The 26,802-nt window shown below is 39.5% G+C and overlaps 1 protein-coding gene across 5 annotated transcripts in view; it reads left to right on the plus strand.

Annotated features, from left to right (window-relative positions):
* The first annotated feature begins 1 nt into the window (after window position 1).
* Window positions 2-26,802, plus strand: part of XRCC4 (X-ray repair cross complementing 4) — a 145,279-nt gene continuing 118,478 nt past the window's right edge. For 2 of the 5 annotated variants that reach the window (XM_050986994.1, XM_050986991.1), the window contains exons 1-4: window positions 48-63; window positions 9,463-9,556; window positions 15,127-15,278; window positions 18,048-18,235. In XM_050986994.1, coding sequence (XP_050842951.1) covers window positions 15,140-15,278; window positions 18,048-18,235 — 327 coding nt within the window. In that variant the 5' untranslated portion in view covers window positions 48-63; window positions 9,463-9,556; window positions 15,127-15,139. Of the gene's footprint in view, window positions 64-9,462; window positions 9,557-15,126; window positions 15,279-18,047; window positions 18,236-26,802 lie in introns of all 5 variants that reach the window. The other 3 variants (XM_050986995.1, XM_050986996.1, XM_050986993.1) reach the window with 2 other exon arrangements.

Below are 26,802 nucleotides of genomic sequence, written 5' to 3' on the forward strand. Positions count from 1 at the left end.
ACGGACGGGCGGACGCGGCGCTGATTGGCTGGCGCGACGCAGGCGGAAGTGGCAGCGCGGGAGGTAGGTCGGGCGGCCCGCCCCGCGCGCGCCGGCACGGGCGGGATTGAGGGGAGCGCGGGGGGGCAGGGGAGGGGCCGTGTCCCGGTGTGGGGATAACCGGGATCGCTGGGATTACCGGGATAGCGGGGATCAGCCGTGCGCTGACCCCCCGTCCCCTACCGGCACTGAGGGGAGCGGGGCAGGGGCCGTGTTCCGGTGATCACCGGGAGAGCCGGGATCAACCCTGCACTGACTCCGCTCCGGCACTGAGGGGACTGCGGGGAGCACCGATCGTGTCTCGGTGTGGGGAGAGCCGGGGTCACCGGGGTCAGTCCTTGACTGCCCGTCAGCGGCTCTGAGGGGAGCGAGGGGAACCCCTTCGATCGTGTGGGGAGAGCCGGGATCGCCGGGATCGATCCTTGAGTGGCCCCGCCCCAGCACTGAGGGGACCTGGGGGACTCGTTCGTGTCCCGGTGTGGGCACAGCCGGGAAAACCAGGATCACCGGGGTCAGCCCTTCACTGACCCTGTACCGGGCCATGGGGGCCGCGTGTCTTTGGTGAGACACAAAAAAGAAAAAAACAACCCCACAAAATACCAAACCAGAACCAAAAAGCAAAACAACAAAAAAACCGGAAAAAAACAAAAAACGAGAAAAGTCCCCACAAACAAACAAAAACATACAAAGCCCTCCACAAGAATTGGTCCTTTTGGTGTGTTTTTTGGTTGATTTTTTTCAGTTCTTTGTTATTCGGCTCCCAGCGCTGCTGCCTCGTCCCTGAAGTGTGGGCCACTGGGTACTGAACGCTTAATAATACAAAAACCGCTTTAATAACATAATGAATGCCTTAATGAGGCCATTTCTTAATTAGGGCTCTCTTACTGTTATTTCTGTTGTTGTATAGGGAGAACCAGATTGTCTTCCCCTGGTCTATTGTATTTTGGCTCCTGTGCTACGTTGTGTCTCTTGGAGATTTTCATCATCTTTTCTGTAGCTGCACCTGCCCAAGAATTTCCAACTTTTTTTTTTCCTCCAGGAGGTTTTTTTTGTTGTTGTTGTTTATTTTGTTTTGGGGTTTTTTGTGTGTTTGTTTTTTACAGAATAACCTTTGATGCTGTGAGAGCTCAGTAAAATGAAGACAGTCATCACTGTAGAACTTCACAGTGATGACTTTGTGTTTAGGTGCCCGAGTGTTGCTGTCAGAATAAACACCTGAATGTTAGGAGAAATCTCTTCCTCAAAAATGTGGTTTTAAAGGCATCACCCCTTCACAAGGTGATGGCTTGGTTTTGGGGCCTGTGTCATTCTGTGTGTTTCAGCACCCAATTCGTGCCCTCTGCTGAGTGTGCAGACTTCCTTTGGTGAGGGTAAACAGATTTTTTTCTCTCCAAAATGACATTTTCAGGTAACATTTGACAGGCCTTGTGCAGCTGCTGTGGGATGCCGGGGGTTGATGTACATGTATGAAATGCATTTATCCCATGGAATTAAATTTACTGAAGCAGAGGACTTTAAGCTGAGTGAGACCTATACAGCCCACTTAAACTGGTGTTTATGTCTTCTACAGAGCAGCTTCCTTAGCAGTGGTAGATTTGGTCACTGCAAATTGACAGAACTCTGTGAAATCGTGGTTTCAGATTCATAATCACCAAAATTTACCAAAATTTACTGGGATGTTACCAGCATGAGCAGGTTTAGAGTTTGAGATGGGTTCTCTTGTGTGACTTTTTTCTGTCCTGTGGACTTCAGGCACTGTGTTGATTCTGGATTTGCTCTGATTCTTTTCTAGATTGTTAGTGGCTATAAAGGTTCTTTCAATCGCAGATTTATCCATCTGTCTAGCAGGTAGTCAGCATCTTGCTGTGTGCTTATTTTCTCACATGTTTTCTCACATCTTACTCCTGCTACTGAATTAAATTCACGGGATTGGTTTCTTTCCATCATGTGTCAAGGTTTTGGATTTAAAAAAAAAAAATTATTAAGTGCTTAAAGACAATTCTAAACATAGCCTTATTACCTGGGATTGCTTCACTTTGAAATGTTTGAATGATGTTACATTGAAGTATGATTGTAAAGAGAAATAAGTAGTTAGTATAATCACTGACTGGTTCAGCCTCGGATGGTCAACGTGACTGAAGACTTTAAAGGCAGTAATACTTTTGAACTTTTTTTTTAAGCATGACAGATATAGAAAGCAAAAACTGGGTTGTTTTGCCTGCTTGGACTCACTTTTGGATGCTCAATGCGAATTAGAAACTCAAATTGAAAATATTCTGTAAGGTCCAGGCAGACTCCAGCTGTCAGTCCTTGTTCACACCATAGCCAAGCCTGCTTTCAGGTGGTCATCTAGCTTCCTGTAGTGTACTTTTGTATGCAAACATGCCCTTTCATGATAGAGATTTATTAAAATTTTTCTGCTTTGATGGTTTATTGTGAGCTGCCACCTGAAACCCATTGCAGATTTTTGCAAAAAATGCTCTTTTTTTACCCCACGCATTTAATTTCCAAGTGAGGTTTCCAACAGTCTCAGCTATTCAAAAGGGAATTTTTACTGACCATGTATTAAAATGATTTCAGGTGAACAATTTGCTGTGGTGGGAAAAATGCCATTTAAAGATTTTGTGGGACCCTTGGTGGCATAATTGAAAATATTGGTGCACCTAGCCTGGAAGTGTCTTCTGGGATACTGTGTGATAGGCATGGGATATTGACTGGATTATCAGCTTTCAAATGGTTTTGTTCCAGTTTCCCTTGTCCTTTTTTCCCCTCCCAATTAATACCTTGTCATGGAAAAGGAGCTCCAAGGAGCTGGGACAGCTTGGTTGGTGTTGTCTACTGGAATGGGCTGGGTAGCACACTTGTCTGGTGAAAATCAAAAAAATAAATCACAAGTTTAAACAACTACATTGACCTACATAGCAATATTCAGATATTTACAAAAAAGTTTAACATGAATACCGTTGTTTTTGTTGCTGTTAGGTCCCTTAAGAGCAGTGTTCATGGTTGTGGCTGTGTTTCCTGGTGTTGAGAAATATTTTAGGGGTGAAAGGTTTTCCTACTGCTCAGTGGAGTAAAGCACACCAAGGAATTTGTGTCTACAATGAAAGGTAAAAAACGTTTAACCCCCAGGCTGTTCCCAGATGCAGGAAGAATTACCACAAAACAATGACAATTGCACATGGAAGCCTTGGTTTTTATCTTCTGTTTTACCTTTTATGAGGAGAAGGATTGGAGGAAATGGTTTTGAAAATATCACAGGTGGGTGACTGACATGACAGGTACATCCATATAAATAAGTTTTTGTGCTTAACACATCCATGCGTGTATATGAGGTGGAAAAAACATTTGAAAATAAGCTATAAATGCAGTCAGTTGGGGTTTTTTTGGAGAAATGCTGGGTTGAGTGGCTGGCAAAAACTGATAGTGCTTTGCTTTTCTTTGGCTTCTACGTGGTGCCCACATCTGTTATTCCCAGGATCTTCAAACACAGGCATGAATGCTTATAAACTTATTTGCATTTTTGCTACTGCTATAAATTTGCTCTGCTCTCAGTCTGGAGTGGAGGTGGAACACGAGGGGTGTGCATTTTGCAGGCAAACCTGTTGTGGGTAGGTGGTGTTCTGTGTGCTGGCAGTGGTATTTTGTTTGCTAACACCATTTTGAAGGGAAAAAAAAACCAGAAAACAAACCCAACAACAACCAAAAAACAAACCCCCCATCTACATTTGGGTTTGGCTCCTCTTTCTCTTCACTTCTCTGCCTCTCCCCCGCCAGAAGTGCCCATGGTATTTGTTCAGTGTGGTAGGATGGATCACAATAGCTGTGAAATGCTTGGAGTTTGCAATTGTTCTGAGCAGGAATGAACCTCAGTCGTCATGTCAAGTGTGGTATTTTAACTATACATTTAACAGAAAGTTACTCCACAGGGTGATGTGTGGTGGGGAGTGCTCCTACTGGTGTGGGAATTCCTGCACCTTAAAATTTCTGCTTCTTGTGGCAGATTTCGTGCATATACAACTGATGGTCTGATGCAAAGGGTACACCATCACTTAGCAAGGGACTCCAGATTGTAAAAACACTCGAGGTGAGGTGGCCTTGCTGCAGAAATAGTGATGCTGTGCCTGACACAGGTGACCTCACTGCCTTTCTGACAGAGACAATCCCTGCTGTTGGTGTGCAGCAACAGAGGATGGCTTGCAGTGCTCTGTTTTGACCAAAACCCACCCATTTCTGTGCAGATGAGATAATTTAGGTGGTTTTCTATGCTGCATGTTGGCTCCATTAAAGCAGTATAGCAAATATTTGTGCTCTGTGCTTGTGGGTGTGCTGTGGGCCTTGCCAGGGTCACTTGCTGTTTTGTCTCAATGCCTGTTTCTGATGTGCTCGTTATCTTCCAGTGCCACTTGAGGATGAGAAATTTTAATCCCTAACTCTTGTCACCTAGGGCTTAGCAGGAGGTGGAGAATGTTTTTCAGGGGTTATGTTAGAGCTCAGGAGCCCCAGATGAAAAAAAAGCACACGTCCTTGAGTGAGTGGAACCACCCAGAGCTGAGGGTCACGTTTTCAAGGACTCAAAAACCATTAGCTGATTCTTCAGGGTTAGTAGGATGCAGCTGTGATTTCTTCACTGCTACATTTGGCAGAAATGAAATGTAGTGCTTGCTGATGTTGTGGGGAATGCATGAAATCGTGCATAAATTCTGAACCCACATCACTAAATTACCAAGACTCCAATTTAGACAGCTGTTGTAAAATAGCATTAAATGGTTCTTGAAGTCACTTATTTTTCACTCATACCAAAATGAGTATTTTCTCTAGTTGCATCCCTGACTTGAGCTGTGTCCCTTTCCCGGGTTAGGAAACAATGGCCTTCATCTCCTGCTCTTTGTAATCAATGTCTTGTGGATCTCAGTGTTCCCCACATCCTTCCCCTCTGTTTATGAGATGGAAAAAAGGGAAAGGTGGCAAAAACTTCCTATGAATTTGAATATTTTTCACAGAACATAGTAACAGATAGAGTAAATGGTAAGGACTGCTGTCCAAGATATGTCAGGGTACAAAAGACTCACTGAATTATGTATGGTGTCTTGTTGACACAAACTAAAGTGAAATTTAGGAGATAATTACTAAACAAATTACTGTTGTTTGCTAATCTAACACAGTCAAATCTGATCAACACAAAAGAACATGTCTTACAGGAAAAGTTCCAATTGGAAAATAATAATTCATTAAGTGTGTGCCTTAAGCAAGGGCCTCTGCTGCTACTGCTTTCTAAGGTGTACTGGTGATTGCACAAAACATTTTTAAATTAAATTGTCCAAATTTACAAAGTTTGGAAAAGCCTTGGAATATTTCTGCATATGCTCTGCAGACTGTTGGGTGGCTTTTCCGGGAAGGGATGTCCTCCAGCAGAGCAGGCAGCTAGAGCACAGATTGTAAAATAAACAGAGAAAAAGGGAGACTGATCAGATGTGACTTTCAAGAGTGCAGAGACTGAGAACTTTTGTGCCCTTGATCTAGACATCAGCCAAATTGCTTGCTATCTTGGGACAGAAAAATTAATGGAACTAGAGGAAGACTGAGGCTATATATCCTATCACAGGCTGCATTTGTTGTTTCTTTTGTGTGTGTGTGTGTGTGGATTTTTTTTTTTTTTAATAAATGATTCAAATAATTATGAAAGGGATTATTTGTTTACAGGTCTACAAAGGGGTCTTAGAGGCCATCCTTTTCAGTACAAAAGCTGGACAGGATAGAGAGAGCCTGGGGCTTTCCAAACGCTGTCAGCTGTGTCAGGCTTGGGGTGAAACCTCACAAAATCCTGGGGTGAGATTTGTGCTGGCTGAGCCAAGCAGGGAAGCATCAGACTCTGGTGTGGAGGCTTATATTAAATTATTCCAGCTGAGAAAATTAACCTAATTTTCAGAGTCCAGCACAAAGCAGGCACAGACTGGGAGATGGGGCAGAAATGTTAATTTCTCTGAAAGCTGACATGGAGGATAATTGTTATAGGAAGCAAGAGTCAGGGAACTAGCATTCTTGTGTGTCTTGGAAATGCAGTACTTGAGTAATGATTTGTGATCTCTGAAGGCAATATTAGAGGAAGGTTTTTTTTCCCTCTGCCTTGATCAGAGAAGTCTATAGATTGAAAATGTGCCTTATACGTTACAATTTTTTACTCTTGTCTGTTGCAGGGATTTGTTTTATTAGCCTTGACTGTGCTAAAACCAGATTTTTTTTCCTTTTCTTGAAGTAAAGAGGTAGAGGAGTAATTTTTTTAGTATGTTGTCTTCATTTGAGGTTAATGTTTTGAGTTTGATACTTTTGAGGGTGCAGAATAAATAAGGGCATTTGTAGCATTGAAAGAGAGGGAGATGCAGTGGCAGGTTCTTTATCTAAAACTGAACTTGAACGGGTTGTTGGAGCTGTGGAGAGGTGGCTCCTGTGTTCAAAGGCTGGGTTTTTTTATGCTCATGTACCTGCATTATTTCAGGGCCATTGTGTTTGCTCACTGTTGTGTTTCAGGTACTGATGTGCAGCTGCAGTTGGGAGCCAGAAACACAAAGGTGAAGTGCCCCCCAACAGAAACTGAGACCTGTTTTTAAAATATTTATCCCTTCTGTGCTGTTTCTGTGCCCCACTCCCTATGTTTTATGTTGTCATTAACTTACCTGGGAAAGCAACAATTTACCCTGAAACCTCTGTGGTGCTTCACGTCTCTGCTTTGTTGTAATTTGAGTGTTAAGATCTCCAGCTTGTGTCTGACTGGTTCGGTGCCAAAGCAGTTTTGTGCTGTATTTTACTAATGAGTTCTTAATGGCCCTCTCAGCTCAGTCCCAGTGGCATTTTTGCACTGGTGTGCCCCTGCTGTGCCCTCATCTCAGCCTGCAGGTTTCTTTTCACGCCTGTGCAAGCATTCTTTAGGAGCTGTAAGGGAACACTACTACTGAAAAGCTGCTTTCCTAGAGTAGACCCCCTGCTTGGCATCAAGTGTCTTGGGTAAGGGTTAAATTTTCCAGTTGGGTTTTGTTCTGGGTTTTTTTTTCCAGTCCACAGCAAGAGCGAAAACCAAAACAAACCAAAAAAAAAAAAAAAAAAACCCAAAAAACCAACCAACCAAACAAACAAAAAACAAAAACAAACAAAAAAAAAACAACCAAAAAAAAAAAAAAAGAAAAAACCCATCAAAAAAAAAAACCCAGAAAACCACACATGAAAAGAGTCATGAAAATTGCTTAGAAAAGCATTGAGCTGACGAGTCTTGAGAGGTTTTATTTTTTTTTTAATGTCGAAAACTTGTGATGCTGAAAGTAAAAGCAACTCCTGTGAAGCTCTTTGTGCCCTTTTCCCTTTCCAAATGTGGTTTGTAGCACAAACCAATAGATTTGTAAGTGCTGGCTGAGGGTCTGTAGTGAGAGGCTGCTGAATTTTGGGTAGAACTGTGTCCTTATGTATTTTATCTGGTTTTTTTTTTTTCTTTTTTTTAAACAAATCTACTTGTTTGCTCAGAGCTTGGTGAGGTTGTGAGATTTGTGTCCCATGTCCCCTCCTTGTTAAAATCTTGGCACATACCATGATAGGGAATGGTGCTTCTGCCCTGCTTTGATTTGTCAGATGTGGATTATCACAAAGCCTGAGCTAAACCCATGCTGAACCTCTGCCCATGTGTGGAAACAGCTGAAATTGGTGCTCAATGTATGTCTTTTTGCCTTATCTTCAAACTCAGCCTAAGCCATCAGCAGAGTAATTAATGTTCAATGCCAAGTAATAAACATAGCTGGATAAAGAGCTGCAAAATTGAAATTTAGCTGCATTGAATGTCTCAGTTCCTTGTGAATTGTTCTTGTCTTGTGAATTATTTTTCTGTGAGGGTCAGGCGAAGCAAAATTAATTGCAATTTTTCAAGTAGTAAATTTAAGCCTTGTGAGCTCTTTGTTTTCAGAGAGTTCAGTGTTGCATTTTGTAATAGATAAATAGCAGATGGAAAGAAAAAACATAATAAAGCTTCGGTTAAGTGAAGACTGGGTAATGCAGGAATTTTCTTCAAAGAAAATGCCTGAGGAAACTGTTTAGTAAGATAAAGCAATTTGGAGCCTGGGCCTATTTTTTATTATTAATTTGACAGGGACGGGAAATTAAAATAATCCATCTCTTTGAAAAATCTTGGGTGTAGAGGTGGGAGGAGAGAAAGATACGTATGCCTTCATATTTATACCTGCCCTTGTCCCAGTGAAGTGGCAACATTTGGTGAAACTTGTTTTTCCAGGTTACTGGGCTCAATTTTTCAAAACTCCTCAGAAAATCCTACCTACAGAATTACATCCATCCGTATCTACCTGACACTGATTTCTTTGTTTCATTTACCTTTGTGTCAGACTGGGTGCTCTTGCCTGGGGATCTCTTGTGGATTTGACAGTACTGGATTTATTTGACTTTAAAAAGAAGAAAAAAGGAGAAAAAGAGCAAAAAAAAAAAATTAGTGGAATCTGTTGCTCAGTGATCTTAAGTCCGATGTTTAGAGAAACACATCAGACTGAGTGGAATTGTATAGGTCTGCGTGGGGACTGAAAAATAGAAAACAAAGGAAATCTGTGCGACAGATTTGTATTGAATATCCTGATAATATTTAATCCTGAAGAAGGCAGTGTTTTGGAAAACAGATGATACCTCAGCTAGACTACGTTGTTATCCAAATATACATCAAAAACACATATGTATTGGGGTAGTTTTGGATGGACAAAGGGTAATTAAAACATGCTGCTTTTTTTGATTTTTCCTCCCCCAAAAAATTTTCTCAACGTTACTATCCTCAAATGGATGATACTGAGGTACTGAAAACTGCAGAGATGCTTTTAAAAATATGACTAAGAGACTTGGAATTCCCAAATCTTTGTTCTTACTGACTGTATACATTGGGCTCAAAGGTTGTGTCTGGCACAACTTCCTTTTTCTGTTTTTTATCTGCAAAACATACAGCAATTTTACTGCTGCCTTTTCAGAGAAATTATGTGGAAAAGGATATATATTTGGAATGTGTGCCCTTTTTTAAAAAAATTTTTTTGAGGAGGAAGCGAATTATTTTTCTTAATAAGTATCTTGTGGTTTTCAAGTGAAGGCACTGTGCCACCACTGGCTTTGGTAGGACCTTGGAAAGCCAGGGTGTCCTGCTGCCAAGTTAGAATTATAAAGTATCCGTTGGGACTTGCATCTTCCAGAAGCAGCAGAGAAAGGGAGTCTGGGTCTCTGAGACACGCCTTGCTGACTTTTCATCCCAGTTCTATCCTCTGCAGGCTGAGCTGGTTGTTGCCTTTGATCTTTGCTGCCTTCCACATGCACTTTTTAGTAAAACTTCACTACTAAAATTCACATTTTCAACAGGAAACATGACAATATTTTTATTTTTATTTTATTTTTTTGCAGGTTTGTAACGTTCAGTTAGTGTAAGCTGGCTTATCTGTGCATCTTGGAAAGGGAGGATTTGCTGTTACTTTTGGGAAGAATTATTACAAAAAGGGTGAGAAAAAAAGGGACTGCCCCTTTTATAAATCTGTCTGCATACTCTCTTACTTGCTAGTATATACTAGTATAATTGCCCACTTTGGTGTTTATTTTAATACACTGAAGGCCTTTTTTTTTTTTAAACCTTATTTTAACTTAATGTAGATGGTTGTAAGTGAGCTTGGCAAGGCTGGATGCCTGCAGTGGGTAGTGGGTTAGGCCTGAGACTTCAAGGGGATGAAAGACACCAGGGTGGGCTTTGCCTCCAGGCTACAATTAAGATCAAGGCTTGTTAGTAAGATTCCTACTATAAAGGTTGTTGACTGTCTGCTTCCTTCTGTTTCTCCTCATTTTTCAGCTGGTGACTGTAGTAAATAAGCCTGACAAGGGTTGTTCCTTATCGTGGATTCCAGATCTTCTGTGGCAAATCTTCCATATCCTATTGTCCCCATGGAGTCTGACAAGCTCAGAACTAATTTGTTTTTGGTTTTTTGGTTTGGGGTTTCTCCTTTTTCTGGGGGGGACACACAATTGCACAAAAAGCATGTGCATGTTTCCAATCGTTCCGTGGCTGCCATGAAGCAGTGGGAAGGCAGCAGTGCAAATGTGAGCCATGTGAGCCTCGACTCTGCAGTTGGGCCCATGATCTCCTGATCAAATATTGTCATGGAGCACTGAATTTCTTAAATGGCCCACTTACCCCTCTGCACAAAGTTAGAAAATCACTGAGTCTCTTCCTCCTATCCAAGTGCTGATTTTTGGTTCATTTATCTCCAAGACAAAGTTGCATTATTGGCGAAATTTTAACCCGTGTGCTTTTAATACAGAGTAAAGTTAAACAAAAGAGCAACTAAATATTACTTAGGGTGCATGTAATACAAAAATGTCTTAGCCCCCTAAATTGCATTAGGGAACAAAGCTCTTTCTAATTTTTTTTCTTCTTTGGCTTTCAGATTTTCTTTAAGTTTTACATAAAGGTTATTATTGAATCATTCCTCAATGTCAAACAAGTATTGTGGCCAGAGGAGTGGGAGGATTATTGTGAGATGGGACAGGAAAGATGCTGTGTTATTTGTCTTCATGTTTGTTGGCCAAATTGTGTACCTCCAAAAAGAAATGAGAAAAGAGGAAGTCTCTCTTGGATCAGTAGTAGTTCTGTGTGATTAATGGAGTGAGAGTTGAGGTTTTTGTCGGGTATTTTAATGTTCTTACTCCTGAAGTATTGGAGTTAATGGAATTTTAAATTAACACGAGAGAATATCAATTTGTATGAAATATATCACTGGAAATATGCATAAATATAGGCATTATCTTATTTCCTTCTGTTAGAAAATGTGGTAATAGCAAGTTTTAATCTTTAAAAGCAATCTTGAGCTTTTCTTGACTGGTTTAAATCTCTAATTATCTACTTATGAGTACATGTAGCATCTCTTGAATAGTACCTCTTCTCTGATTATGAATTTGCTGTTAACTTTCTTCTGATTATTAGATTATGATCTGTATTTTGGGCAGTGTCAGATGGAGCCAAACTGCAGACTTTAATAGCAGTGTGTGGTCTTCTATTCTGAACTCCCTGTGGATAGCTCCCATTTTTCCTCAGCGAGAAAGCACTTAGGTTAATTGCTCCATTTCAAAGACATAGTAGCTCTTTCTGGTCTGTAAGTAGCCTTCCAAGCGTAGCTGCTGAGTTTTGGAACACCTGCAGCCCGACCAATTTGGGGAAAAAAAAAAAAAAGCCATTAGTCTGCATGGGGAAAAAAAGAAAAAAATGAAGTGCTGAAGTTCAGAATATTATCAATGATGCTGTGTTGGAGCAGCCTGAAAGATTTGGCTTTTGGTCTATGCCTGGTGCTATCCAAAACAACATATAAAATTCTTTGTGGGCCCATTTTAAGAGTGTCTTGTTCATTCAGAAGGGCCTGTGTGCACTGTTTGTTCCGAGGGCAGAGGCACCAGCCAACAGCTGATTCCTCCTCAGAGGGAAACATTGCCTAATGGTGATCACAGGAGCCAAAGACCACGGGGACAAAGTGCTAAAGATAAACAGCTCAATCCCCGACTGTTCAAAGGCCTCAATAAAGCCTCTGATTTACACATTTGGGGTGGGACCCCGCTGTCCCCACCTGCAGGCTGGCCCTGGGGGCCTGGCATGGAGAGGGGGCTGGTGCTGTGCCCCCCAGGGATGGAGCCCTGCCTTTCTGTGGCCCCAGCCCTAAAACTTCTCTGCAGCTTGGCTTTGTCATAACCAGGGAAGGAAGAAAGAGCAGACTGCTCTTATTTTGTGGAGATGGTGAATGGGAAGAACCCACAGGGGCTGGATGCTGAATGGCACTTGAGGGTGCTCCTCTGGTCTGATGGACTGAGGGGCTTTTTAGGCTGCCATAATGAGACTCTGGTTCCAGTAATTTGGGTAGCAATAAAACTACAGTCTATTTCAACGGGATGATTATATTTTACTTTGTTGTAACAAGCTTCATCAACAGCTGGACTGTTAAATTGTGACACTCCAGAAATTCAGGGGGCTGTTTTAACCTTTCTGAGCAGAAATACAGTTCTTGCCTTTCCACCCCAAAGATGTGAAAGTGGAAATAAGTCTCAAGGTTTCACGTCTCCTTTATATTTTTGTATTTCATAATGAAACTTTTACAGAAGTATTTGAACTGTGAAAGGTCACATAAGGTCAACACATTGGAAGCTGATGGGGTGATGAATTTAGTGAGTGAGTGGGTGGGGCAGGTTAGTTTGAGGAGATCGTTTTATTTCATCTCTTGAAATACAGAGCAATGCATCTTTTATTGGAAATACAGTGCTGTGCATCTGTTATTAAGATTTGCATTTAGAATGAATAAAGTGCATGCAGTCACCTTATAGTGAATGAATAAGGAATATGTCCTCATTTATTGTCTGTATTTTTAATTTCTTTAGTGTTAACTGGTAGTTGTTAAATAAGTAGGGAACTCCTTTGGTCTTCCTTGCTGTATTCGTGCTTTTTCTGTGTGTGGTTTATCCATTTACTGAACACTGCAGTCAACTCACTGTTCTCAGGACATTAAAGGGATAAGGGGAAAAGGGATTTGGATTTTTAGTTTGTTGTTGTAATTGTTTTGCTTTCACAAAAGCAGTAAGGTACAATATTACTGTTTGCAGTGATTTTTTTTTGTGCTGTGTAGGTCAGACTAATTTTCATGAAGGTGGCTTTCCCCTCCTGTTGAAGAGGAATATATAATAGGCATTGTATACAGCCCGGAGTCCTTGAGCTTTTGCTGATGGGTTGGAAGGGCTGAGTGCTCAGGAGTCTGCCTGAGCTCTGCTTACAGAGGCAGATCCTAAATGTGGAGTAATAAGTAATATGCTCCTTTCAAAAGGACACTGAGTACTGTGGGGGAGATGAAAGCTGGGAGAAAAAGCATCTTCATTTTATGCATTCTTGGAGAATCCTTTTTTCCAGAGCTGCACAATAAAATGTGGAAAAGCAGGAAAACTGTATTTTCCATTTGTTTTGATGTTCAGGGTGTTATTCTTGGTTGTGTCTTCTCGTTCTGTTGAGGTTGTGTTTTACCACAGGGGTACCAATAGTGTTGTCTAAACAGAACTTTCATTTTTAGCTGTGCTACATCACTGTAATGAAATACTGATGTGTGCATGGGAAACCAGTATCACTCTATCAAATTAATTTAGTCTCTGGCCTCAGAGACCTTGTTAGTGCATCTTTAAATAAATAAACAGGCTTCTTTCCTCTGCTGCTCTTGACCTCACTTTTTCTGACTCACACTTCATTCACTTTATCGTTACATAAATAGAAAATGTAATTCTCTTGCTTTGTTTCTTGTTATAAAAAGTCTGGGTTGATAAGAAAGCCTCTAGTGCAGGTATTTTTCACTGAATGCTGCTCCACTTTCTGATAAAAATCACTTAAAATAAGCAAAACCTTCCTGTTGAACTACACATATGCATCAGTACCTTTTATGCTGTCTGTTTGGGTTGTCTGCTACTGCTTTACAGTCTTTAATTGAAATATTTTTAAAAACATTGTCTTTTAGAGGAGGATTTCTGTGAAAATATTTCAGGAAAGACTTTATTTTTCTCTAATTAACAAGAAGCAAAAGGGAATCTGGCAGGCAGAGGAGAGTGCCTGCATGTATGCTTGAGCATGCGTTGCTTGTGTTTCCTGCCGTGTGCTCATTACTGACCCATGGCCAGGCAGTTAGTGCCCCACAAGTATTTAAAATGCCTTAATTTCTGGAGTCATTAATTGCAAAGGTGTTGTTCCACCCCCAAATATTTCATTTTTTTGTTCTTGCTTACAGGTGCACAGACACACTGTAGATTTTCAGAAATGGCCAGCTGGTTGGTGATGGAACTAGAAAACTTTTTTTTCCTTTTTTTTTTTTTTAAACTGAGATTAATTTTTCTATGTATGTTTTGGTAACATTTTAGTTTCTGTTGAATTTTCAGGGAATAGAAAGGTGGAGTATGACATCTGTAATAGTAAATGCCATATGCCATTGTGGTTTAGAGATGTAAATCCTAAAGCTTTATGCTTGAAAACCAATGCTTAAATTCATGTATTTTGCTGCTTTTGAATGCTATCCACTTGTCTGGGCAAGGGAGAGGCATTTTGAAATGTTACTGGGTGCAGAGTTGGGCAAGGGTTAGGGACAGTTCAGTCAACTGCAGTTACAGCTGCTCCTCCTAACCTGAAAATGCCAAATTTTGAGGAAGCCAAGGTAGTTAAATCTGCACCTAGATTTATTTCTCAATGTCCAGCAGCAAAGAAAAAGCTTCCTTCTGCTCCTGCTTGGAGAGCAGAGTCCCTTCAGGGCCTGAAATGATCCTGGTCATGATTATTTACTGCTTCACTTCAGATGGAAACCTCCATAGAGCATTTAATCCCTGCCCAAGCACCATTGTACTCAGTGCATGTAGTTTAAATTTAAATGCCCCATCTGGGTTTTTCTTCCTTTTACATGGTGTTTTTAGTCTGTGAGTGACCATGTAGCCTTTTCTCAGTCACTTCACTTAGGTTGTGTATAAATACATGGGATTCTTGAGAAGATTTGAAGTCAAGCACAGGTTGCCAAGTTGCTTTGCCATAGAGCAAAAATATTCCCTGTCACATCATATACTTTATTCTCTGCAGAATCCAGTGCTTAAGATACTTTCTTTGGGTTGCTGGCATTTGCTGTGAAGCTTAGTAGCAGCTTTCACGTGGCAGTCTTCCAGATGAATATTGATTATTTTGAATTATGTTAAATATTCTGTACTTTGGGTGATAGCAGGCAGTGAGTTAAAAGCAGAGCCATGGGGAAGAGCTTGTGTGTAGTAATTTCCTGTCCCCCAGCTTCCTGACAGCTTCTTAATTTGAGGCTATTCAAATATGTTTAATTGTTGGCGCTGAAACCTTATTTATTATAATCCAGTTTCCTGTTTGCACGTATCACCAGTTATCTGACAAAGTGAATTTGGGAAGGAAAGTAAAATAAAATTACAAGCATACTTGTGTTTGTATATTCCCCACCCATACAACCCCCAAGCTAGGCATGTAAAGCTGTTGGTTAAAACAAGATTATCTTGCTTTTTAAACAGGTAGGAGAAGAAGATGGAGAAGACTTTGAACAGAATCCATCCAGTTTCTGATCCAGAAGCAACCTATTTTCTACAGGTGTCATGGGAAAAGGATTTAGGCACTGGCTTTGGTTTACTTCTTAGTGATTGTCAGTGTGCCTGGACTGGGACAGGTAATGGAAAGAAAAATGCATTAATTTAAATCATTACTGCTCTTAATTGCTCCTTTAAAAACACTTTCTAGGCCGTGTCCCACAGCTTGTGTGGAAATTCCATGGGCGTTGTGTCCCCAGTGGTGGAAGAGGTGAGGTTCATGATCTGATGGGATGTGGCCAGAGAAATCTGGAGAGATTGTGTGTCAAAGCTAAAACTAACTCATTCAGCACATGGATATGCAATGTTTTGTTCTTTCTCAAGAATGTATAATTTCTTGGAGTGTTGCTGAAGTAACACTTCTCTGTCTTCTCCAGATTCTCAAGCAAATGTGTATGCAAGTTCCATTTGCAAATTGGAGTCCATAAAGCCTGTAATTGCAAATGTTTTTAAAATATTTTCATGGAGTTTAAATAGGCAAAGGTAGCTGTATTTCATGGTGAAGTGCTTTTTGGTTTTTTTTTGTTTGTTTGTTTGGTTTTTTTTTTTTTTTTTTTTTTTTTTTTTGTTTGTTTGGTTTTTTTTTTTTTTTTGGTTTTTTTTTTTTTTTTTTTTTTTGGGGTTTTTTTGGGGAAGGAAAAGGGACAATAAATTATCAGTAGGAAAAACTTAGCCTGTAGAATTTTTCCCCCTCTCTGAAACCTCGGTAAGAGGATGGCTCTTTGCATATGTGCATGATTCTCTCATTCATGCCCAGAGGAAAAAGTCCTTGAGAAATGTCAAATACTTGATCAAAAGCCCTTCTCTCAGTAACAAAAGTATTTTGAGGGAGGAGAGAATTATTTATTTTGAGCAAATTGTAGGCAAAACCATTTTCTGGACTGTCTGAATCATAAGAAGTATCTTTGTAGTTCCTTTCTTCCTTCCTTCTCCTTACCCAGTGGATGTTGTTCCTCCTCAGTTCGTACACAAGCCAAGCTTTCATATAGGTCTGAGATTAGATAAATGTAAATTAAAATCAACACATAAATTAAATCTGCTCTTCCATATTCCTTTTAACATTTTGAACAATCTATTGATCAGGGCAAATACATGTATTCCAATCCTGATTCCTGGTAATGAAAGGTTTTTCTTTCCTGGCTTGACAGGAGTAAAGTCAAGTTATTTTGAAAATTTAAAAAAAGGGTGTTAACACTGACAAATACTGTTTTTCCAGAGCTGAGCTCTGTCATAGTTCTCCATCCCATGTGGGACTAATGAGAAGATTCTTCTCGTTCTTAGGTGACTTCAAATCCCCAGTTTAGAATTCACAAAAAAATGATTCTTACTTCTGCAAGTGAAGGCTGTGCCACTATAGCTGGGAGTGAATAGAAAAAATAGGTAAACACAGTTCTCATTTTGTTGAGTCCCTGCATCTGGTAGAATGGAGGATAATGATTTCCCTAAACAGAGGGGCAGTGAAAGCAGGATGACCTCACTCTATTAACAAGGAAAGAAAGAAACCCACAATAGTTCTGCTGTGAGCATTGGCTGCTCATCCCAAGTAAGGTCTTTTTCTCTTCTGGAAGAATCTGATCCCTTTCTAAGAAATTGTTACTGAATTTCTATTTCTATTCTTACTGAATTTCTTCTATTCAGTCCCTTGAATAATTTCATTGGGGGTTGATGTTGTTGTGCATGAGGCTTTCCTACCGTACTGATCTGTGCTTTCATTCAGCAAAACATTTTGGTCACTTTCTAAAGTTGTTACATCATTTTTGAGACTGCTTCCATTTTAAATTCAAAACCTGGAGGGAGGGAAAGCAATGGTTAGAGTATTCTTGCTGTGGGAAATCCCTTTTGGGTTTCTCATGCTGTGGATTATTTTCCTTGGCAAGACCTACCAGGGAGAGAGTGAAAGCTGCTGATGGAGTTGTCTTTTATGGGTTTTGTATGTTTAATGTGATGATGAAATGTGTTAGGAGTCCTGCTTAAGGAGAGAGGTAAAACAGTGAATATTGGAGGGGAGGAGAAGCACACAAAAATGCAATGTAATCTAGTGTTTTACCTTGGTATTGGGTTAAAGAAATACATCTGTGAGGATTTTTGCATATCATATTTCCCTAATGATTGATCAGTTCTGCTGGTTTTAAATCATAAAGGAACATGTAGCATGTACAGAAAAAAAACCTCCAAAAACCAACAAACCTGCAGTGCTCTATTGCAGTATTTTAGTGTCTTTCTTTTTATGACTTTCTTACTGTTATTAAAAGTTTATCTTCTCAGTATTGAAATCACTGTTCCAGACAAGCACTTCTTCTCTAAATATTTCAAACTTACCTTTTTCTACTCCTTTTTGCCTCACGCTGCAAGGGATTCCACATTTCACTCTGTACTGTTGTGGATGACTTTAGGCAACTGGATTGTGGATCAGTAGCAATAAGGAAATAATTTTCAGATGGGGGAAAAAAGGGGACAGGACTCCTGAAAACCCCAGAATTCTTGCTACAGTTCCACCAGTGGAAATGACGCACCAGTGTGTGTTCAAAGGAAGAATAATCTCCTACTATTTCATTGAATCACAGAATTACAGAATGCCTTGGGTTGAAGGGACCTTAAAGGTCATCTAGTCAGTGTGTGTCTGTATATCATATATTTTTTTAATAAATTATAAATATAAATATATATACTTTGATATATATATAGTAAATATATATACAATATGTGCACTATATATATAGAAAATATATAGATACAATATTTTTATATATATGAATGTATATTAATAGATGCTTTGTATGTAATGTATAGTGCACATACTTGTTTCCACACATATGGGTATTTATTCCTCACATGTCTTTTTCTGGTAGTGTCTGAATCAGACATTTCTAGGGAGGCTGCTGACATAGAAATGGACAGAGAAAAATATGTGGAAGAGCTGAGGAAAGCACTGATAGCTGGAGAAGAGTTAGCTGGCAAATACAACTTCGTGATTTCAAGAGATGAGCAGAATAACGCCTGTCACTTCTCCTATGAAAGGAACCTGAAAGATGGCTCTGTAAGTAAATAAATGTTTGAATTTGACTGTTAAACCATGAGAATGAAATACATTTTTGTATTTTATTATGGTCTTCAAAATTAGATGTGTGATATTCACTTCAGATTGAATGAGTGTTGTGAGCTCTTGCATGGGCCAAGCTAAAAAGAAAGTGGGTGGCTTGGGGTGGATGCTGCCCTTTTCAAACTGTAGCCTCCTGTGCATTTTAGTTTTCCTTGTTCCTTTATCCTCTCTCTGTACTACTCACCTAAATTAGAAAAAAAAAAAAAAGTAAAATTCAGGCAAGATTATTTTCAAAAGCTAAAACGTAGTTTTAAAATTAACTTTTCAACTACTTTAGATATTTTGGAAGTTAAAGCTGAAATTGTTGCATGAAATTGCAAATGGGAAAGTGGTTCCATGCTGCTTGCTTGGCTGCAAAGGGAAGGACTCTCTTAAAACAGGAAAGAAACCAGTATTATCTGTATCTTTAGACATTTCTGGATGTTTCAGGTTGTGCTTTGCTGTATTAAAACTTTTCTGAAGAAGAAGCTGACTTTTAAGATGAATATCCCAGTTTTTACTTCTTTTTTTTTAAATTCTTTTACATGTCCTTTTTCTTGTGCAGTATAGGAAATTTCAGGTAAGTTTGGCTCTTGAGGAGCCAAAAGTTAGGGCATGTAAGTCTACCTGTCTGCATAATAAGTATTTCTGTGAATTTACCCAAGGCCATACTGACCCTAAACCTTTTGAGCTGTTTGTACTCAGAAATTGAGAGCTGTAAGGTTAAGAATCCTTTTTTTTTTTTTTTTGGTTTCTGCTCTATGTCACACATGTTCTAAATGCAGGCCAGATTAAATACATTCTGTATTTTTATTAAGTGAAAACATCCTCGAGTTTGTGGGGTCACCTAATACATGTTTCCATCAATTAAGGCTTATGAGAAATTTAACTTGTATGAAAACAACTTTATGTCAATTTGGGAAAATAATAATCTGGCCAAAGAAGCTGAAAATACAAAGAACCTTGATTCCTATGTATGCTTTAAATTTGGGTGTTGAAAGCATGTTTTTAGATAAGATAGGGTTTCTTGGTTGAAAATGCACCCTTTTTTTTTTCCTTCTGTACTGAACTAATGCCTACAAATAAAATTGCCAAAGCAGTTATATAGAATTAAATAATGGAATTGGGTGTTAGAAATAGCTTTCAGGTGGGTAATAGAATATGTTCCAAATGTTTTGCAAACTCTCTGTGGAAGTATTTGTGATCTCTCTCTTTCAGCACCGCATTAGGAAATTGGTCTTCCTGGGCTCTGTACATCCAGAGAGTTGATATTCAGCTACATGTAAATTTAGTGCAGAGGAAGCCTAGAGAAACTACTCTGCAGCTTAAACATGACTTAAACTCCGTGCTTCTCTATTATCAGTTTAATGATTAACAGTTTTTAGTAAAAAAATGCAAGAACTTCTGAAATTCATTATTACACTTTGAGCTATAAAGTGCTTATTAATCCATGTAAGTAAAATCTTATATGGGTATATGGGTGTCTGAGAATAAATTTTGTAGTCTTAGAAAATCAATAACATGCCTTGCCTTATTTTTTAGAAATTTATGCATGCTTATATACACAAATTTGATTATTTTAATTAGTCTTAATGGGACCTGCCTGGAACATGATGCTGATCACCAGCACACACCTGTGCCCAGTAACTTCCAGAGCTGAGCTCTGTCATAGTTCTCCATCCCACGTGGGACTAATGACTGGCAAATCTAATGACACTAAATCTCTGATATATTGTTTTCATGGCCATACCAAACTGTGATATTTGAAATAAGTTTTACATTCTTTGTCGCATCTTGCTAAAGCTTTGCTTCCAGAACGTCTAATTATGTGCCAAAATTGTGTTGGGAGGTCTGTAGGAGTGCAAATAAAAATAGTGGGGTGATGTTAAGCAAAGGAAAACAGGCATATTACTGGGAAATGTTTTCTGATATGGAAATTTGTTTTACTGCCCAGATGTTTTCTGGAGGATGTGGTGACAGCCCCATTGCTTTGAAAGGGACTGGAATGAAAAATGCATTATAATTATCTGTATTGCCAGTGTAGTACATTTGATGACTTAACAAGGTGTTTGATTCACCTGTTGTTAATGAGCAAATAGTTTCCTTCCATGAACTGTAAAAGGATGTTACATCTACTCCTGCACTGCTTTGATGGAATGAAAACAAACCTGTATCTTAATATAATTTAAAAAGTGTTTATAATCATCAGTATATAATAATGATGTGTATGTAAGGTTTATGTAAGGGATGAGTGCTGATGTTTTGGGTTTTGAATGGATGGAAAACTTCCCCAAGTCGTGAAGAATTCCTGTCTTATTTAGAGGGAGCACAGTGTAACATGTTTGTTTTGTAATGTCCTGGCTGACTGTAATTCTTAGAAGTAACAGAATAAGAAAAATAATTTATCTTCAGGAGTGTTCATAAGGGTTTTACTACTTAATTATCTTGAAGTGTTGGTTGGGACAGATAATGGTGTCTGAGCTTTAGAAACAGTGGTTCTGGCTGTGCCTCAGGATGTGCAGCTGAGCCTAAGAAGGTGTGCCTTTAAAAATCCCCCGCCTCTGGTGAAAATCCCGATGGGTTCAGTGAAAATCCCGATGTGTTTTTGTGAGAATTCCAACGCATTTGGTAAAAAGCCCGGCGTGTTTGTGATTTACCTCCCTCAGGACAGGTGGCTCTGCCTTTGGGAGCCATGTCTGGGGTGCCTGGGGTGTCGGGAAGGACCCTGGAATAACAATGTCTGTGGAGCACAGTGGGAATTGTGTGCGGATCCAGCTGCAGCCCCGGACGGGCCACACACACGGAGACCCCAGCGAGGGGCCGGGGAGGCTGGTCCAGCTCAACTGCTGCCACCTAAACAAACACCAGCCACAGAGGCAGTGATTTAGTGCTTGATCTAAGTAGGTGACCACTGGGAAGTAAATCTTTCCAAGTGCTTCAGCGAGTCACTCCACATATAATAAATAATGGAAATCCGGCAAGCTCTTTCTTTTTTTTCTTTTCTTTGGGGCTGGCAATTAAATAGACTAAATAGCCTTTGATAAACAGTTATTTGAGTGCTAGCAGTCTCTTTTTTTACAGTAATGTGACAGGCTCTGGCATTTTTTTTTCCTTGCCTTTTGCTTAAGTTTGTAAACAGGGAGGGTAAGAGCTTAACAAATTCCACCTTAGATGCAGCACTGTTGCTAATTAGGATGATGGAAGCGATGCTGTTATTTGTCTCCCCCATTTCCTGTGGCTGCTTTTCCCTGGTCGGGCCAGTGAGTTCATTATAAGTTTACTAAAAGTTGGGAAAAAAAGCTGGAGAAGCTTGTGCTAACCAAAACTTTTCACAGCATGCTGTCTGAGAGAAATGCAGTTGGTAGAGCTCTTTGTGCTGTCCAAACTATAGTGGTTCAAGGTCTGAGTAGTTACTTTGCTCCAAACCACTGAGGATGTGTTGTTTGGTTAGCAAAGGTCACTGGGAGTTCAGGTTGTTTCCCAGGCAATTCCACCAGCTGAGGAGAGAGGAAGATGAAATGATTAATCTTTAGGTCAGTGTGAAAGTAATGACACTTATATCACTTAAAGTCTGTACTTCAGGACCTGAGAGTGAACACTTGAATGGATTTCTTGGAAGCTCATTTTAGAAATAGCTGGCTTCTAATGTGCCTTATGTAATAGAAACATTAAGTGTTATCTTGTAAGTAATCTCAGAATTCTGAGTGCCACATGATTTTCCCCATCTCACCTCTGGTGTACCTTCAGGTATTTCAGGTACATTGGAAATGCAGTGCATCACTTCTGTAGCCTTGAGGTGAGAAAAACCATTTCTGGTGGAAAGTGATTCCCTGCCATGTACAATTCACCTACAAGGTGTGTCTGTACAAAGTGTGAGAAGTCCTGGGGAATCAATTAAACTCTGCTATTTTCCTTGCTAAGCTATTAGATTATGTATGTGATTGCTGCTTCTGATAAGCAGTAGTTTGGAGAAATTAATTTAAAATACTGGCAATTTATGCCTTAAAAACTGGTATTGTTGAAAGAGGAGGGATCAAACACTGTGATGAATAAATTCTCCTCATTTTTTTCTCAACCTGTTAGGATCTGTGTATTTCACCAGACCTATCCAATTGGACAAAAATCGTAGTTTAGGGGCTTTAAGGTGTACTGTAAGTTACACTCATTGTCCTTCTTGAGTACAATGAGAATCTAAACATATTTCAAGCATACTTAACGTGTTCATAAAATAACAGATTTGGATTTGTACAAGAAAAATTGTCAGTTTTTCTTTCTCCCTCTTGGTGTTATTGTGTTGTCTCCCCTCCCTTCCTCTCCTCTCAATTTTTTTTAGATTTTCCTTTCTGGAATACCTGCTGAGCAATTCAAATCCCTGTGTGGACATCAAGGCTTGCTTTCATTTGCAAATGCTTTCCTTTTAGGAGGAAGACATCTTTAAATCATGGCATATTGTCAAGCTTTAGTTTCCCAAACACAAAATCCAGGGGACAGTAGGTGCTCTGGAAAAGAGATTACTGTGTGTGGGCTCTAAACCTTCACTGCCAGACCCCAGTCCTGTATTTTCTGTGAGGATGAGCAGCAGCCAGGGCCTGTAAACCCACAAGAATCTCACCAGTGGTTCTTCAGAAACTCTCTCACCTCTCACAGCTCCAGAGGAAGCATTCATCTTTCTACCTGCAAAGGCATAGGAGAGCTCTCAACCTCATGTTAACTCTTAGGTTCACTGAAACAGCACCTTTTCCAGTATAAAATATTGAATGGATATGTTTAAACCCTCTCAGAGCAACTTCAACACCTCTAGTACTTCTGCTGCAGTTACAGAAGATGTCTTGAAATGTAAGAGAAGGGCAAACTCAGGATGTCCAGCATTTTTTAAAAAGTGACAAATATGGAAATATCGTGGGGTGATGGGATGAAGAAATAAGGGAGCTGCAGAATGTGCAGTGAGGAAAGTGTTACACTTCCTGTTGATTTCTTGCCTTATGCTGCAGTGATTTAAAATTTAATTTTAAAATACTAAATATCTTAATATGTAAGATAAAACATATCTTTGGTTTTCCACTCTGAATTCCGTCTGTATTAGTAGACACAGATAAAAAGGAATTTTTCTTTTAAAAGTGAAGACACGTCCCTAATTTCTGTGTCTAGTGAGGAGAGCAAGATCAGCTCTTTTTCTGGTGGTGGAATGGCACTACCATAAGTTTGCTGGTTCCCTAAAAACCCTGTGAGGTGTTGTGGCTGCCCATAGGATTTGACAGAATGTTAATTACTGCCTGTTACATGTCAATATGTGGAATGAGTGTTTTTTATCATGAGGACAAAGGCTAAGCATCTTTGAGTTTTAAAATTTAAACGCCAGATTGCACATGGATTTGGAGCTGGTGAGTAGAAGATTCAATTAGAGTTGTTCTGAAATATTTTAGTCCCACTGGAAAATGTGGTTCTCTTGCAAAAAATACGTTTCTGAGAAAGGCAGGTACATCACACAATTTCAAGAGTAGGTTTCTGGGTAGTATCATTCCAGGAAAAAGCTTTTCCATAGAAGATTATTTGTTTCATCCTCTTTTCTTCTTGTTCCTCTCAGGTACCTCTGCAAATAATGCTTGATATTTCATTAAAAATTAGATGTTAGCTGCTTTGTTAGGTACAAAGCGTAACTGTTTTTTTTTCTTATTTTCGGAACCCAAATCCTAGTCATTCTGCATGTGTTTTTCTCAGATAAGTCTTAAGCTTTGGGGTTTTTTAACAGTTTGAGGTACTGTTTTTTGTTCCCTTCATAAAAGCACATTGTCTTTTCAGTGTGTGAATAATACCTGTAGGTTATTAGCTTAACACAGATGTATAACAGAACATTGTCAATACTCTTAGGGGCTGCAGAGGTGCCAAAAACTGGGATTTGGAAGCAGTCAAGTTTTTTTAATACTAGTTCTTTGCTCATTTAATTGATGGCTGTACATCTTACAAAACAATGGGAGATTTATTTCCATTAATTCACACTGAACTTGTTGCCTTGCAGTTGTGTTTAGTATGTGTTCAATTCCAGCTGAAATGAGAAATTTTTGTTCTGTATAGATAATTCATCCCAGCGACATCAGGGATGAATTTTGCTATTTAGTTGGAATAAACCTGACTCTACTCTTTCAGTCTATCCTGAGTCTGTACTCTTCTCCTCTCAGCTGAATCACACTATCACTCTCAGGGAAAAAAAAAAAAAAGAAAAAAAAAGAAAAGAAAAGGCTTTATCTAATGTAGCTTTTAGAGACTAACTTGAGCTACTGATTAGCAAGTTCTGATATAGGTGAGAGGTCTAAGCCTGAGGTGATGTGGGGAAGATGCATAGTTAGGAAAAAATGTGAACTTGTCTAGCCTTCCAAGCACTGTTTTATTTCCAATTTTGGTGAGGGTTTTTTTTGCTAGTAATTGAAAGCAGAAGAATTCACTGTCATCTTTTACTTCCCTGGGCTCACAAAGGAGTTAAAATTGTAGTCCTGTGACCTGCTGGGATTTTCTAAATCAGCCGTTCACCACTGCAGTTTTGGTTTTGCCTGTGTTACTGATTTGGTGGACTGAAATACATTGAGCAATGTAGTTTTCATCTCATTTAATACTAGTGAGACATTGCCTAGGACATGGCAAAAATGAGGACTGCATTAATATATACAGTTTTTATTTTGGTTTTATATGCACTGATTTGTATGCAAGGAAACTGTTAGGTTTCTGGGACCACCTGAAGGTTTTGTTAGCTGTGATGAGGGGCAAAGCCCATGTTTTCCTTGACTGTAAATAACAAAATATAAGTTGCCTGTGTTCAAGAGATCAGAGAAGTAACCAGCCTGCTCTTATGTGGGTGTGCTAGCTTGAAAAGCCTGTAAACTACATAACTAAGATGTTTTGTTCCCAAAAATCCTTGCAGGCTATGGGTAAATCACTAAAGATGTTGGGAAAGGATCCTTATGTGGACATGTGGTAGTAAAAATGCTGTGCTAACCAGTGGAAAGGGGGCTGTTATCTCTGTTAGTTACCTGACATAATTACAGTTTAGCAGATCTTTTTTCAGTGATGTAATCTGGGGATAAAACCAGCATGACTGCAAAAGGGACATTCTTTCTGAGGAAAAGAACATGCAGATACCAGTCCCTTAATTTTTCCTTTTTGAATGTGGTCCTCCAGAACTTTTTAAAATAATTTTTTTTAAAACAACTATTTTCTTTGTTGAATGCCAAGACTTAAACTTACAGAGGATAAGACTCACCTTATCCACTATCACTGAGGGTCTTCATTTGTGGGAAATAATCAGGGCAGATTAAATGTGGAGAGAATAAGAGTAGTATTTTTTTGGATCAGGGTCTAGTAAAAACTGAGCACTCCCTCACTGATAAACCCAAACACAAGATGAAGGACACCAGATACTTAACTGATTTTAGGTTTAACTTCTGTGGGACAGGCTAATACCTAGAACTGAGGAGCATGACATCTGTTTACACACCTTTATTACCAACTGTTTTTAGGCCTGGGAGTGGGGAGCTGCTGCCTTTGCCCCTCGTGGCTGAGCTGTGTGTTTTATCTCAAGTTTGTCAGGCAAGGCTTGCAGAACACAAGCTGAGGCTCTGCCAGGGCTGCATGTGCTCATCAAACATTGTTTAGTCACTGCAGCATGTTTATGCCATCTGCAAATGCATGTGCTCCCCTTCCTGAACAATGCTCTTTAATCAAGACCACTATTGTGGAGAGGCTAGCAGGAGCAGTATACATAATCAGCTGGATGCCAGAATTAGAGTTACACGTGCATTCTGCCTAACCCCATCACGTCAGCTCGTGGTAACAAGCTTCCAGAGGGTGCCACTTCTCTGGAATTAGTACCTTTATCCATAATCTCTCATACTTCTGTGTATATTATTCAGAGTCCAAGTTGTTTAAAGAGCTTTGTGGTAATAATAACAAATCAAGAGTCGTTGTGGAGAATTGTTAAGCCTGTAGGAATTGCCTGCTATCTTTTATTTGTTAGGAGACTCCATTTTCCAGGTCTGTCTAAACAGAAACATCCACTAAACCATTTCACATCTGTTGTGCTCCTTTCTTCGTGTTACAAAAGCATGAGCTTTTTGTTCCACATATTTTTCTGAACAATTTCTTCATTGTTTTAAAGCTCCCATAACTTCTTGCTGGTTCTTTTTGCTGGGTACTCAAAGAGCTGTTAGAGAATGGAAATGTGTTTGAGATGGTGTTAATTCCCCTGGTAAGAGCCAGGAGATGAAGTGTGCCAGGCAGTGTTCTGAGAATGTGTGTGTTTCAGAGATGATGGTCATGATATTTGAATGATTAACGTATAAATCATGTGTGTATAATGATATATATTCATAAATGTACACTCAATTTTATCTTTTCTATTTCTTGCAAAATAATAGAATAATAAGGGCTGGTATGGACCTTAAAGACAACTTCTGTTAACTTCTTGTAAATTTTTAATGGCAGTTATTAAAGGTGTTTTGCTTTAACAATAGCTTGTCTTCTCTTGACAGCTTAAT

This window comes from Serinus canaria, chromosome Z, assembly GCF_022539315.1.
Source record: "Serinus canaria isolate serCan28SL12 chromosome Z, serCan2020, whole genome shotgun sequence".
Classification (NCBI taxonomy): domain Eukaryota; kingdom Metazoa; phylum Chordata; class Aves; order Passeriformes; family Fringillidae; genus Serinus; species Serinus canaria.